The following is a 14,765-nucleotide window of genomic DNA, read 5'->3' on the forward strand; positions in this document are numbered from 1 at the left end:
GCATGAAAATACTAAGTTATGGGTATGGCTTAGTTTTAGTAGGTTCTCTCTCTAGTGGAGAAAAGTACCACTTAGAGATTGTGTACTTTTGAGGTCGTTGCTCTGTCTGCACAATATCTATCCTATGGCTCATACTGTAGTACTCATTAGGGGATACAATGATAAATGAAATATTGGGGCTTGCACCCCACCAAGTCTCAGATAGATATAAGTAAACAGTTATTATACAGTGTGATGAATGTATTGATAGTGTTCGGCAGAGTTTTACACTGTTATAGAAGGGGTATTTATCCTTGGGTTGGTTCTGGAGCCATCTATAAAGGCCTCTCAGAGAATGTGGTATCTAGGTGGATACCTGAAAGCTGATTTAGTCATTCTTCTAGAGGTGGAAGAAATCGTGGCTCCAGGTAGGAGTAATAGTAAGAGGTTAGGCTAGAGAGTTAAATAGCAGCCAGATTTGAAAGTCTTCATGTCTCAGTTGTTAAGAAGTTTGGACTTTGTCCTAGAGGCACCCCAGAACTATTTTTTTTAACACGGGGGATTGGTTTTAGAGTGGTCATTATGAGTTTGGAGTAGAGAATGAATTTGGAAGAGGACAAGATTAGAGGCAGGAAAACCATTTAAGAATAGGGTTTGTAATCCAGGTAAGAAATGACAGTGGTCTAAAATAAGATAGGAGCTATGGAGTTGGAGAGAATGGCCAAACCTGAATGATATTTACAAAGTAATAATAATTGAAGTCTATTAAGTGCTTACTATATGGCAAACACTTTATTTAGCTTTTGTGTGTATTACTAGCACTTAATCCTCATCTTTGAGGTAAGGCTTATTACTATTGAGGCCCAGAGAATTTAGGTTTTTTGTCCTAGGTCATATGAATCTAGGTTAGAGCTAGTATTCTAACCCCCAGGCAATTTGACTTCAGAGTCTGAATTTTTTAAACTATGTTAGCTGATGATTGAATGAGATGGTAACAATGGAGAGATAAGAGTAAAAGGGTAATGCCAATTCTAGCCTTTAAAACATGACTTTTAAAAATATATCCTTCAAGGAGCGGTGGCTCAGTGGGTTAAGCGCCTGACTTCAGCTCAGGTCATGATCTCACAGTTCATGAATTCAAGCCCTGAGTCAGGCTGTATGCTGACAGTTTGGAACCTGGAGCCTATGTCTCGGTCTCTCTCCGCCCCTTCCCTGTTCGTGCTCGCTCTCTCTCTCTCTCTCTCTCTCTCTCTCTCTCTCTCTAAAACAAACATTAAAAAAAATATATATATCCATTAACCTCACACTCATGTACAAAAGTGATTTAAAATGGATCAAAGGCCTAAATGGAAGAGTTAAAACTAAAAGCTCTTAGATGAGAACATAGGCATAAATGTAGGGTTAGATTAGGCAATGGTTTGTTAGATATGACACCAAAAGCACAAGCAACAAAAGAAAAAAAGTAGGTAAATTGGATTTTATAAAAATTAAAAACATTTGTGCTTTAAAGGACACCACCAAAAAAGTGAAAATACAACCAACAAAATAGAAGGTACTTACAAGTCACATTATTTGATAAAGCACTTGCATCTGGAATCTATAAAGAACTCTTGTGGCTCAGTAATAAAAAGATAACCCAATGGGAAAGGATCAGGGCGCCTGGGTGGCTCAGTCCGTTAAGCATCTGACTTCAGCTCAGGTCATGATCTTGTGGTTCGTGGGTTCAAGCCTCATGTCAGGCTCTGTACTCACAGCTTGGAGCCTGGAGCCTGCTTCAGATTCTGTGTCTCCCCCTCTCTCTCTCTGCTCCTCCCTTGCTCACACTGTGTCTCTCTCTCAAAAATAAAGATTAAAAAAAAATTATTTTTTAATGGGCAAAGGATCTTAATAGAGAGTTCTCCAAAGGAGATATACAAATAGCCACTATGCACATGAACAAGATGCTAACCATTATTCCCGACCATAGGGAAATGCAGTAAAAAATTCCAGTGAGGTACTACTTTATACTCATAAGGATGGCTGAAAAAGAAAAGGTAGCTAAGTGTTAGGATGTGGACACATTAGAACGCTTGCCTATCTTTTGCTGATAGGAATGTAAAGTGCAGCCACTTTGGAAAATAGTCTGGCAGTTTCTCAAAAGGCTAAACATTAGGGTTGCCATATGACTCCGCTCTTTCTCTCCAAAGTATGTATCTGAGAGAATTGAAAACATATGTTCACATAAAAACTTGTACACAAATAAATGTTCATAGCAACATGGTTCACAAAATTTGGAAACAACCCAGATGTTCATCAGCCAATGATTGGATAAATAACATGTAGTATATCCATACAATGGAATATTATTCAGTCATGAAAAGGGAGTACTGATATGTGCCACAGTATGGAGGAACCTTGAAAACATTATGCTAAGTGAAAGAAGCCAAATACAAAAAGACACATATTATATGATTCCACTAAAATGTCCAGAATAGGCAGACCTGTAGAGACAGATTATAGATTGGTGGTTGCCAATTGCTGGCAGAGTTGGGGGGAAATAGAGTGAATTCTAATAAGGGACGGTTTTGTTTGTTTTTTTTTTTTAATTAGTGTGCTTCTAAAATTTATTGTAATGGTTGTACAACTCTGTTCAGTAATCATTAAAACAAAAGTTGTACACTTTAATTGGGTGAGTGGTAGGTATTGTGAATTTCAATAAGCTCTTATAAAAAATATCTACTAACATTAAAAACAGATATATAAAATACAAATTTAATTGTCTGGAAATAACAGATTAGATGGTAAAAACCAAAAAGTAAACCAGGAGGTCATCTAACAGTATAGAATATAAGTACAGGTGCTCTGAGGTCATACTCTAGGTTAGATATGATTCTGCCACTTGTTAACTGTATGAGGTTCATCAGGTTCTTTGTATTATAATATTACTTATTGTGTTGTTCTAAGGTTTAAATGGGATAGAATATTATAAAACACTTAATGCAATTCTTGGCACTTGATAATTGCTCAGTAAATCTTAGGTCATTTGAGGTAGGATCTAATATAAAAGAAGTAAACCAGTTGTGCCAATTTAATATCAAACTTATTTTTAAAGCTTTTATGTTATCTTTTTAAATTTTGGGCTATATTTTATTTTCATTTATTATTATTATTATTATTATTATTATTAATTTTTTTTTTTTTAAAGTAATCTCTGTACCCAACATGGGGCTCCAACTCACAACCCCAGGGTCAAGAGTCACATACTCTACTAACTGAGCCAGCCAGGTGGCCCAAGTTTTTATCATTAAAAGTATTTGTATATGGGGTGCCTTGGTGCTTAAGCATCCAACTCTTGATTTGGCCCAAGTCATGATCTCAGGGTCATGAGGCTGAGCCCTGCATCAGGCTCTGTGCTGAAAGTTTGGAGCCTGCTTGGGATTCTCTCTCTCCCCATCTCTGCCCCTCCCCCCCCCAACACATACACATGCATTCTGTCTCTCAAAAGAAACCTTTTTTTAAAAAAGCTTCCCAGAAGCAGATTATTAAAAAAAAGTATTTATATGCTTATCACAGAAATTTTAGAAATGAAAAAATATCAAATAGAAAAATATTTTAGGGACACCTGGGTAACTCAGTTGGTTAAGCATCCGACTCTTGATTTAGGCTCAGGTCATGATCTAACGATTTGTGAGATTGAGCCCTGTGTTGGGCTCCGTGCTGACAGCATGGAGCTTGCTTGGGATTCTCTCTCTCCCTCTCTCTTTCCCTTTCTCTCTCAAAGTAAATAAATAAATATTTTTTTAAAGAAAAATTATATCTTAAAAGTGTTATTAAAATAAATAGAAAAAAAGCATCGAGTCTCATTCTGAAGATAATTTTCTTTTTTCCTTTGTGTTCCTTTTTGAGATCATACCATATCTTATTTTTTATATTGTTTTTTTTTCCTATTTAACATGGAAAAATATTTATGTTACTACAACTGCTTCAGGAACATTTTTAATATTTCCAATTCTATAGAGCATTTCTCAAATATTTGCCATTTAGTTGGGTCCAGTGTGTGCTTAAAGCTTTTTCTGCATTTTTCCTTTTCTGGCGATAGATTTTCCATTATTTGGTTAGGAAATCTGAATATTGTAGGGGAGGGATCTTGGAACTTTCTCTTTTTTTGGGGTTGTGGGGGGGGAGGGTGCAAGTGGAGGAGGTACAAAGGAAGAGAGAATCTTCAGGCTCCACACTCAGCGTGGAGTCCAACACAGGGCTTGATCTCAGGACTTCATGTGAGATCATGACCTGAGCCGAAATCAGGACTTGGATGCTTAACCAACTGAATCATCCAGGGGTCCCTCTTTGATTTTTCTCTTGATAGACTTTCCAAGTTATTAAAATGTTTTCTTTGTATTTCATGATATGTAGATTACTTCTAGGGAAATTCCTTTAGTATTCCTTAACAATCAGGGGAACAGTATTGCTCTTCTGATAGTAGTATAGTCTACAACCACTAGTTAACAAAAGGTCTTTTCCTTGGGCTTACAATGAATTTATTATAGTTAGAAAAGAATTCTCACATACTTTTTTGAGTGGTTCTTTGGGGGGTGATTATTTGTTATGAAGAATAAATTCTGGCAAGTTTCTTAGAATCTTTCACATGTCCCTGGTTTCCAAAATTGACAAAGCCTTTAGATGCTTATAATGTCATATTTTTAAGGAGTATTTCAAGGAATACTCCCATTACAAAATATACCCAACACATTTCAGAACTGTTTGGGGATTAGAATTAAATGTTAGTAACAGGAGAATGGGAGATGCCAGCATCTTCACAGCCACATAAACTACTTTAGAGGTGAGAATTAAAAAATCATGCAGGTGTTTTCTGTTTGGTTTAGCCTCAAGCAAGAAAGCCCTCCCGTAGGATTTTCTTATTTCTTCATATGAGCTGGGAACACTATAGTTTTGTAGCACCCTATGAGGGTTTGAGAGCAAAGTGATAGTGAAGAAGAAAAGGAAAAAACTGGGGTGCCTAGGAGGCTCAGTCAGTTAAGTGTCCAAATTCGTCTCACCTTGTGATCTTGCAGTTTCTGAGTTCAAGCCCTGTATTAGACTCTTCTCCTGTCAGCACAGAGCCCACTTTAGAAACTTTGTCCCCCTCTCTCTCTGCTCCTCTCCTGCTCTCTCTTTCCTTCTCTCTCAAAAATATTAAAAAAAAAAAAAAAAAGGAAAGGAAAAAACCTATTTTCATCTGAGGAATGAAGGGCATTGCACTTTAAAAATAAAAATTGCTGCTCTGCACTAGAATCTTGATATGGCAGTCTAGGACATGATTGGTATTCTTAAATTTTTAAAAATTTTACCACTTAGAAATCAAAAGAGTAGGTACTTCTGCTGCGTCCTTTATTAGAGAGTATAACTGCAGCTTAAAAGATCTAAGAGATGGATACCAGATGAGAGGACAGAACTACATTTATGTCGACAGAACAGGAGACATCAAGGGCACGTGGAGGCTCCAAATCAAAAGCTCTTAAGATAGGAAAGGGTTTTTTTCTGATTCATTCTAATTTTTTTTTTTTTTTTACCATTCCAAACATCAGTTTTCCCATCCCTTTTGTTATATTAGGCTCATATTTGTTACATTCTGGCACATATTTCTCTCAGAGGTCTCTGTTGAGTTACTGAACAGATCTTTTTCTATTTTTTTCCTTTGAAAATTCAACTCTGTATTTCTTTTCCCTATTCAGCTACTGCTTCAGTGGGTATTCTTCCCATCTTTCCTGACTTGTACACAGTCTTATCCCCACACTTTGAAACAGGTATTTAAGTTATAATGTAGATTCATCTTAGAAGATTCAGTATTGGCCAAACCTCTTGGTCGTCTTTCTTTCTTGGCAGACTCTCAGTTTTTAGGCAGAATTTGATCTTTAAATGGTAATGTACATAGACATATGAAGAATGAAAATGGAAAACTAAAACTTTAATGTGCTGGTTCATCTCCTTAAAACACTTAATTGATAGAAAAATATCTGCTTTGAAGAAAAAGAAACAAAAGTTGAGAAGATAGAGGAGATCCTTGTTTTTGACATTTCCAAAGGACAGATCTTAGGAGAGATAGATTTTACCTTAGTACAGTGAAGAAATTTTAATATTTGAGAGCTGTCTGAAGATGACCTCTCAGTATGATAAACCACTTACGCTTGCATAGACTGATTTATATTTAGAAACAAATTTTGTTACAGAACCTATTCTATAGATATGGGAAAAATAAATTATATGCACATGCACATAAACTTCCTTGAGTCCTTGAAATTTGAAGCATGAAAATTTAAGTATAATAATTTTTTTAATTTTTAGATATTTTAGAATATAGCTTATGTAAGGAATGTGTGTTTAATGAGGAAAATCCCCGACAACTTTAGTGGATTATCATATAACTAGTTTATTTAATTATAGTTGAACCTTCTCTTCGTTTACCTAAAATGCTGTGTTGACCTTAGGGAAGTGGCAGTTTTCTGTTCCTTATTTTCTTTCCTTTGCTTTAATTAGACTAAACTGTTGATAAATACTTGCTGCAGTTTAGATTATATTTGAGAAAAACTTTTTTTTTTTTTTTGAGAAAAACTTCTTACCAGATGTGTAGAGTATGACTTCTTTGCTACCTTGAAAAGCATTAACCAGATGTACTGTTAGTTATTACACTGGCAGGTTTCTCTGTATGTGCATTTCCCAACATAACAGCCAGAAACCTTAAGCTTTCTGTTCTTAAGATATTTATGGTTATAAAATCCAAAAAGGTCAGCATTTTGTAACAACCTTGTCAGAGCATCCTCCTCTTCTAGTCTCCTTCATTTCTGTAACTTAACAGTTATAAACCAAATGCATGTCTGAAAGCAGCCTGAAAATGGCATCCAGTGCAAGCTGTTGTTTGTTTTGTGACATTTAGAAGAGAAAATTAAGCTCAGAGTTGAGTTTGTTATATATATACTAACTCCTGAGATTTTTCCTAGTCTGTACCAGTTCTCTGCCATTGTTTCCTGACACAGGATGAGTCCAAGCATAGGTAGGATGAGTGCGTGACAGAAATGTTCTAATATGCTCTCAACTCCATGCTCATGAGCTGTAGATTTCTTTTAACCCTTTACTGCTTTAGTCTGAGTCCGTTTCTTGTCACCTCACTATTTCTTTCCTTATATTAGACCGGGGCCCCATCCTTATGTAACCTCAAAATTTACTTCCTTACAGCTCCCTTCTCCAAATAATAGCCACTTTGGGGTTAGAACTTCAGTGTATGAAATTTGAAAGGGGACACAGACATTCACTTCATAGTACAAGCCTTGTTGAATAAGCATCATGTCTGTTCTAGGCTCTCTTTTGAGAAGTGGCAATAAGGAGATGGATAAGCAGCAGCACTTCCTCATTGCTTACTGTTGGGCCCCAGAGTCTTACTTTTCTCACATGTAACAGGGGAACCACTGCAGCCCACCTCGAAAACGAAGTGAGAGGGCATGTGGTATCTGGCCCGCACTGGATGGATGCTCAGTAAACAGTAGCTACAATTTTTATTTTGTATTTTCCCTATTATGTATTTTATTCTTAAAATAATTTCTTGTCCTTTCACATTCTTTTTCAAATATCATTTTCTTCTAATAATGTCTTCTAATTTTCCCCCCTTTAATTCCTCTGTTCCCCAATCTTCTCCTCATACCCTCAAGCTTCTCATATTAGCTATTCCCTTTTCACTTCCATCTTTTCTTTCTGTCCACTCCAGATTGAAGCTTCCCTTTAGCTTTTTTCTCACAAATTTTCCAAGGATGGAAATTTGCCTTTTCCAAGGATTGTTGATGTATTATGCTTATTTCTTTTTTTTTTTTTTTTTTTAACGTTTATTTATTTTTGAGACAGAGACAGAGCATGAACGGGGGAGGGGCAGAGAGAGAGGGAGACACAGAATTGGAAGCAGGCTCCAGGCTCTGAGCCATCAGCCCAGAGTCCGACGCGGGGCTCGAACTCACAGACCGTGAGATGGTGGTGACCTGAGCTGAAGTCAGACGCTTAACCGACTGAGCCACCCAGGCACCCCTGTATTATGCTTATTTCTAAAAAAATCTTATTTATAAAGGTGAGCAGGAATAAAAGAGGAGAAATATAGCTTTAACACTAAGTTCTATATCACAGAACAGGGATATATCCATTGAATGGAAACTAGTGATGATTGGAGGCCCTGTTACCTTTGTCTCCTTGCCCACCTTCCCCTGAAAGAGAGGTTTTTCAAAGAAACCCCTCTAAATGAAGGGTGGGTTAATCACATTTCTTTACTAGACTGCAAGACGGTATACAAGATGATCTTCTGGCACACTGTTGCTGTTAACTTTAGCAGATACCTTTACAATTCTTATTCATATTTTACTTTGAGTATCTTGTCAGGAAACCGTGTAATATCCTTTAATTATATATAATCAGTTATTTCTTTTCAAAAGCAATAATGTGCCAGTGGAAAAAGAAGAATATGAATTATATAATTTTCTTAACAAAATGTAATAAAATAATTACAGTGAAAGTATAAATAAATTTCATAGGGAAATTATTCTCATTTCTACAATCTTGCTATTATATGTGGACTTTGACACTGATTTTGTTTTTCTAACCAAAATGTGTACATATTTTTTGATAAATTGCCTTTTAAAAATTCCTTTCCTCGAGTATAGGTAATTATGGCACTAGAGGACTTTTACGTTGTCTAAAATCTGAACTCTGAGGGCACCTGGGTGGCTCAGTCGGTTAAGCATCTGACTTCGTCTCAGGTCATGATCTCACGGTTTGTGAGTTTGAGCCCCATGTTAGGCTCTGCGCTGACAGCTCAGAGCCTGGAGCCTGCTTCAGATTCTGTGACTCCCTCTCTCTGCCCCTCCCCCACTCACACTCTGTGTCTCTGTGGTTCTCTCTCTCAAAAAATAAAAAACAACATCAAAATCTGAATTCAGTTACAGTCATAAAAAAACTTCTGAGATAGACATTCTTTTAGTATTTTCCTTTATACCTCCTCTCTTTACAGTCCCTCATGGGTGTGAATTAACTTCTGAAATTCTACCTTGATTGGGATTTTGGCTTTAAATTATATTTTGTGTCTATCAAGGAGCATGTTTGGTTACTCATAACTTTTTGTGAGGCCTCTAAACTTAATTTTGATATATATTTAGGGTTATTCATGTCAACTAAAAGTATGCTTCAAACTAAAGAATTGAAAGGTGGTGTATTAAAGCCCTTTTCTCCCTTCTCCACCACTTTTTCTTCAGGCTCCTGTTCCAAAGAGTGCACTTATTCCAGTAATTCCCATCACCAAATCAACAGGTTCCCGGTTCCGAAATAGTGTGGAAGGATTGAATCAGGAGATTGAAATAATAATTAAAGAGACTGGGGAAAAGGAAGAACAACTTATAGTAAGTAATCTTGTATCTTAAAATTGTCCTTCCACATTAACTGTTCCATTTATTTTAAAAATTACAATTTCATTTTCCGTATGTACTTAGGTTTCTTTCCTCTCATTGAAAGAGAATGAAAATTTATCTCTTGAAAAATTTTGACCTTGGCAAGTTAATGAAAAGTTTTAATTTCCTTGCATCTCATAGAGACAACTGATAATGACTTAAATTTGGATCCTTGAACAGAAACTGCTTTTTGCTTATCTTTAAAGATCACTAGATAGGTATACACTTCTCATTTGTTACAACTCCATGTAGCATAAGTTTAGATTAAAACTTGTTGGGGAGGGAGGGATAGGACTTTAGAAACTTTATAAGCATGAATCTACCTGTTCCTTATTGTTTGTGAGTTATTGTTTGATTGACTTTATCATCATGAAGTACACTTCTGTTTACCTATTATCCGCATAAGACATAAGAATGATTCATCTATAAGGCACAGGAAGTTTCCTGTTTATATTGAAAAGCATGTTACAGAGTATATTTAAGCTTTCATTCTTCAGTGAAAGAGGAATTGGGGGGTTTGCAGTATTATTTTTATTGATGCTTAAGATCCTCTCCCTGATATTAAAGGTTGGTTAAGCTTAGAGAAAACACAACCCCCCACACCCTCTTGTCCATACTGCATGATGGGAGTAACTCCCTGATATAATAAAGATAAATGAACTAAAGGTGTACCAGGGAGCTGGTTTTCCTGCTAAGTGAGCCATGCAAGCTTTCCTTTTAATGTTCTCCTTGATGTTCCCCTATAATTAGCATTGCTACCATTAATCTTTCCCTCATTTAGGAAGGTTTCTTTGGAAAAACTCTTTCAGGGGGAAGTGGGCAGAGGGAGAAGGTAACAGGACCTGTCATCAAGTATTACTAGTTCACACAATGGATAAACTTTTCTTCTAATATAGAACCTGGTGTTACACCTAGATTTCTCCTCATTTACCATGGCAATTCTTCACGATTTAAAAAATACTTACTACAAGATAACTAATTCATTGCAGTTTATCATTCATCAAGCACTGGCCATCTGTCATATACCAAACCCTGGGAATATAGAGTCTTTGTATATGCTGCTCAGTGTTTAGTAGGGCAGTCATATTAGATAGGGATGTCACTAATGGAGCAGCACGAAGGTTTTTTTCCTGCTAGACCTAGTAGGGCATTTCTGATCTGTGAGTGATCTGGAACAATAGGGGAAGGTTGATATTGGGTGCATTTCTGGTGAGTTTCAAAATCAGTGATAAATATATGTATGTTTAAAAATTTTTATAACAGCCACAAGATATTCCAGATGGCCATCGTGCACCTCCCCCCCTCGTACAGAGAAGCAGCAGCACACGCAGCATCGACACGCAGACCCCTGGTGGGGCAGACAGGGGAAGCAACAACAGCAGCCGCTCTCAGTCTGTGTCCCCCACATCCTTCCTCACCATCTCAAATGAAGGTAGCGAAGAGAGCCCTTGTTCAGCTGATGACCTGCTTGTTGATCCCAGGGATAAAGGTACAATGAAGGAGGAATTTGTTGCCAGATGATAAATGAACACCAGCTATTTTATCATTCATTCTATTCATTTTCTAGTAGAACATACACACTTAAGGCTACTAAGGTAATTACTTTGACATACGTTCATAACATAGATTTTTAAAAATTAGAGTATACAACAGTAGGTTTTACCGTGGTGCTCAAGAGATGGTCTGGTTGGGTGGGTGTATGGGCTTTTATTTTTGTACCTTTTTTTTTTTCCTTTTCTCTACTTGTTAATTCAAGTCTCTTATTACTGAGAAACATTCTTTTTGGTATAAATGAACATTGGTCCTGAAAAAGCACTTTGTTTTCTCTTGCCTTAGTTGTCTTGTTTTTACTACCTTACTATTTTTAATTGAACTTGAAACCTTCAAATTAGTGTTTGTTTGTTTTTTTTTAAGAATCTGATTTTGTGAAATTTCTAACAAGAATTAGGCTGATTTATGTCAATGCAAAATGAGTATTGAAGGCAAGCCTACAGTAAAATGTTGGAGGGCTTCCTTACAGTATTGAACTACTTGTGCAACTTAAAAATAACTTGGAGACATAAGCTATTTGAATATTAATTTCTAATGTTCTTACTTTTTAAAACAACTATGACCTTTCTTCTGTCTCTATCAGGGCAATATTTTGTTAGCCTAACCCAAGTTACTGTGTGTACTTGAGAGCAATAATATATTTGTAAATTCTGCAGCTCAGTTCAGCAGTCATTTATTTAGAAGCTATTAATCACAGTGTGTTGAATGTTCCTAAAATGTTACAGTTGGCTATTACTATCAATTCCCTAAATTATTGAGACTGTAACAAGTGCAAAGAACATAAGATTTCCCAAAGAAGTCAATTAAAGCCATAAGCAATTGTAAGTGTTACTATTTGGACCCATTTTGCCAGCTTCTAGGTTAAGTAATATATAGTTATTCTAGGCAAACACCCTGGAGCAATTAAATTACAGCCCCTGGGGGTGTAGAATACAGGTACTGGGAGTGTTTGATGCTCCCAGGTGACTCCAGTGTGCATCTAAATCTGAAACTGAATTAAATCTTTTGGTTGGGCCGTGTGTTTCTTATCAGGAATCTGCATTTTAACTACTATCTGTACTTTTAGAATTAAAAGGAGTGGTGAGTGTAAACCATTTAGCATGGCTCCTGGTACTCAGGGCTCATACTTTCTACTTTTACTTCAGTAATAAGTAGGAACCTCATGAATTTTGTGTAATGCTATATTTTGACTTTAAGACAAAGTTTTTTTTTTTTAAGAAATTTCTTTTATAAGAAAATAGAACCACAGTGCTACTGCCAGCAAAAAATTTATAGCTTAGTTGACACAAACCGAAAGTTTTAGAACACTTAGGTAACATATCAAGAATTTTTAAAGTATAAACTGAGGACATCAACATTGAACAGGAATACCAGAGTAAAGAAGCATTCACTTTGATAAGGTTAATTTGAAAGGATTTCAAAACTTTGAGCTAGAAAGTTTTGGCACATGAACAGAGATGGACCTCTTAGGTATGGAGAAGTTCATAGGCCCGAGGAAGTCTTTGGTGTATAGTGCACAGATGGCTCCTAACTAAGTGGAGCAGAGATTGTAACCAGAGGAGCAGAGAAATCGAGAAATTCTGAAGGGCAAGCTAAGAGTGAGTGATAAGCAACCAGTGAAGAGCCACCGCAGTTACATGTACTGGGAAGTAAGGAAGTGGCATATGAGTCTCTGCTGGGTGTATAAGAAATAAGGGGGCAAGATAGATCAGTATTCAGTGCCGTGGATTAAGTGATACAGGCTTAAGCTATAGTACTTGTAAGTGGAAAAGAAAAATTTTTTGTTTTATGGATTTAACAAACATTAATTATCTCCTCTTTACCTGGTATTGTATTAGATCTTGAGGGATGATGTTGATGATAAAACACTGTTCCTACCCTCAAGTAGTTCATGGTGTGGGGGAATGTCATGAACAATTCAATTTAGTATGACTGCATTTATGTGGTAGTGTTTGTTAGTAATCCAGCCTGCCATTTTTTGCAGAGAATGGGAACAACTCTCCTTTGCCCAAATATGCAACTTCACCAAAACCTAACAACAGTTATATGTTCAAAAGGGAACCTCCTGAGGGCTGTGAAAGGGTCAAAGTCTTTGAGGAATGCTCGTAAGTACCCCTCAAATAACTTTTCATATGAGAATTTTCTTTTTTTTTTTTCTTTCAATATATGAAATTTATTGTCAAATTGGTTTCCATACAACACCCAGTGCTCATCCCAAAAGGTGCACTCCTCAATACCCATCACCCACCCTCCCCTCCCTCCCACCCCCCATCAACCCTCAGTTTGTTCTCAGTTTTTAAGAGTCCATATGAGAATTTTCAAATAAGTTGAAGAATAGTACAGTGATCACCCATGTATCCACAGCATAGACTCTAGTTAACATTATGTTATATGTGCTTTGTCTGTGTGTGGTGGTGGTAGTTTTTGCTAAAGTGTTTGGAAGTAAGTTGCAGACATCATTATACTTAAGTACAATTTAATATTGTTTCCTAAAAGTAACCATAGTACTCCTATATAACTACAGTACCATTATCACATCAAACGAAATTAACAGTAATGCTTTAATATCAACTGATACCCAGTTGTTTTTCACATTTCCTCTGTTGTCTCCAGTGTGTCATCTGTGGCTGTTACTTTTGAACCTGTATACAGTCAACATCACACATTGAATTAAGCGGTATATTTATTCAAGGTGGACCATGGCTCTCACCTAGTATGTCTTCCTTCTTTTAAGGGTTGAATTCCTTTCAGTTTTTATGTACTTTTGGTCTCTAATTCTTTAAAAATTATTAGAAATATTTTGTCTGCCAGTATAGGAAACAATTCTGCTACTATTATAGTAACAGACTCCTGTTCCTGTGATAAAGCTAACATAAGAAGCAGGCAGGATTTTAAGCAGTATCTAGTACTATTGGTATGTGATCTCTTATATTTCGGTTGGCTGGTACTTTAGTCAAGCACTGCAATTTTAGACTCAGAGTCTCAAAAGGTATTGTAGCCTTCATATTTTCATGGCTTCTTGCTTTGTGAGTGATGGCTATAGGATGGTTGGTGTGTGTGAGATAGCAAATTAGGTGATGAACATTATTTGGGGATGTGCTGGTAGTTCTTAGCCCTCACCTTCCAGTCTCACTATGGCTGCATGTATAAGAGTCAGCCTTCTGGCTTTTTCTCACTTATGAAACCTGGAACACAGTGTGAAGATTGTCCAACCTTGTCTGACTCAATGTAATTTATCTTTTTCCCCCATTATAAACATCTTGGAATTATTTTGGAATATGGCATCCTTTTGTTCCTCTGTATGCTCCTCCTGTCACTGCTTCCTTTAATCTAAATTCTGAATAATTTTGCCACACAAAGAGCATTGTTTTTGAATCCCCTTAATTTCTATGCTAGGAAATCCCAGCTCTCAGTCTCCTATCTGCTTTTGTGACAGTAATTGAAAACTCTGTTTTAGCAACTGCTGTGTCACTGTCATTCTAAAAGCTTGACTGTAGCAAATTGAAAATTTAAGTAGAATTCTCCAGATCTGTTTCATGGACTCCCTGAATCATAATCATCTGGAGTAGTAGTTGAAACTGCAGATTCCCAGGCCCCATCCTAGGCCTAATGCCTAAATGTGGAGATAGGACCTGGACTATACATGTCTGACAAATACCTCATACTTTTTATGCCCAATTTGCAGATGCTGGCTTAGACTTTCCCATGAGAGTTCTTAAGGGATGCCTGGGTGACTCAGTTGGTTAAATGTCTGACTTTTGATTTCGGCTCAGGTCACAATCT

At 36.7% G+C, this 14,765-nt stretch overlaps 1 protein-coding gene across 3 annotated transcripts in view; it reads left to right on the forward strand.

Moving 5' to 3' along the window:
* Positions 1–14,765, forward strand: part of FAM117B (family with sequence similarity 117 member B) — a 94,341-nt gene that overhangs the window by 71,328 nt on the left and 8,248 nt on the right. For all 3 annotated transcript variants that reach the window (XM_042949763.1, XM_042949764.1, XM_042949766.1), the window contains exons 5-7: positions 9,240–9,383; positions 10,695–10,920; positions 12,967–13,087. In XM_042949763.1, coding sequence (XP_042805697.1) covers positions 9,240–9,383; positions 10,695–10,920; positions 12,967–13,087 — 491 coding nt within the window. The remainder of the gene's footprint in view (positions 1–9,239; positions 9,384–10,694; positions 10,921–12,966; positions 13,088–14,765) is intronic.

Source organism: Panthera leo, chromosome C1 (genome assembly GCF_018350215.1).
Source record: "Panthera leo isolate Ple1 chromosome C1, P.leo_Ple1_pat1.1, whole genome shotgun sequence".
NCBI lineage: Eukaryota > Metazoa > Chordata > Mammalia > Carnivora > Felidae > Panthera > Panthera leo.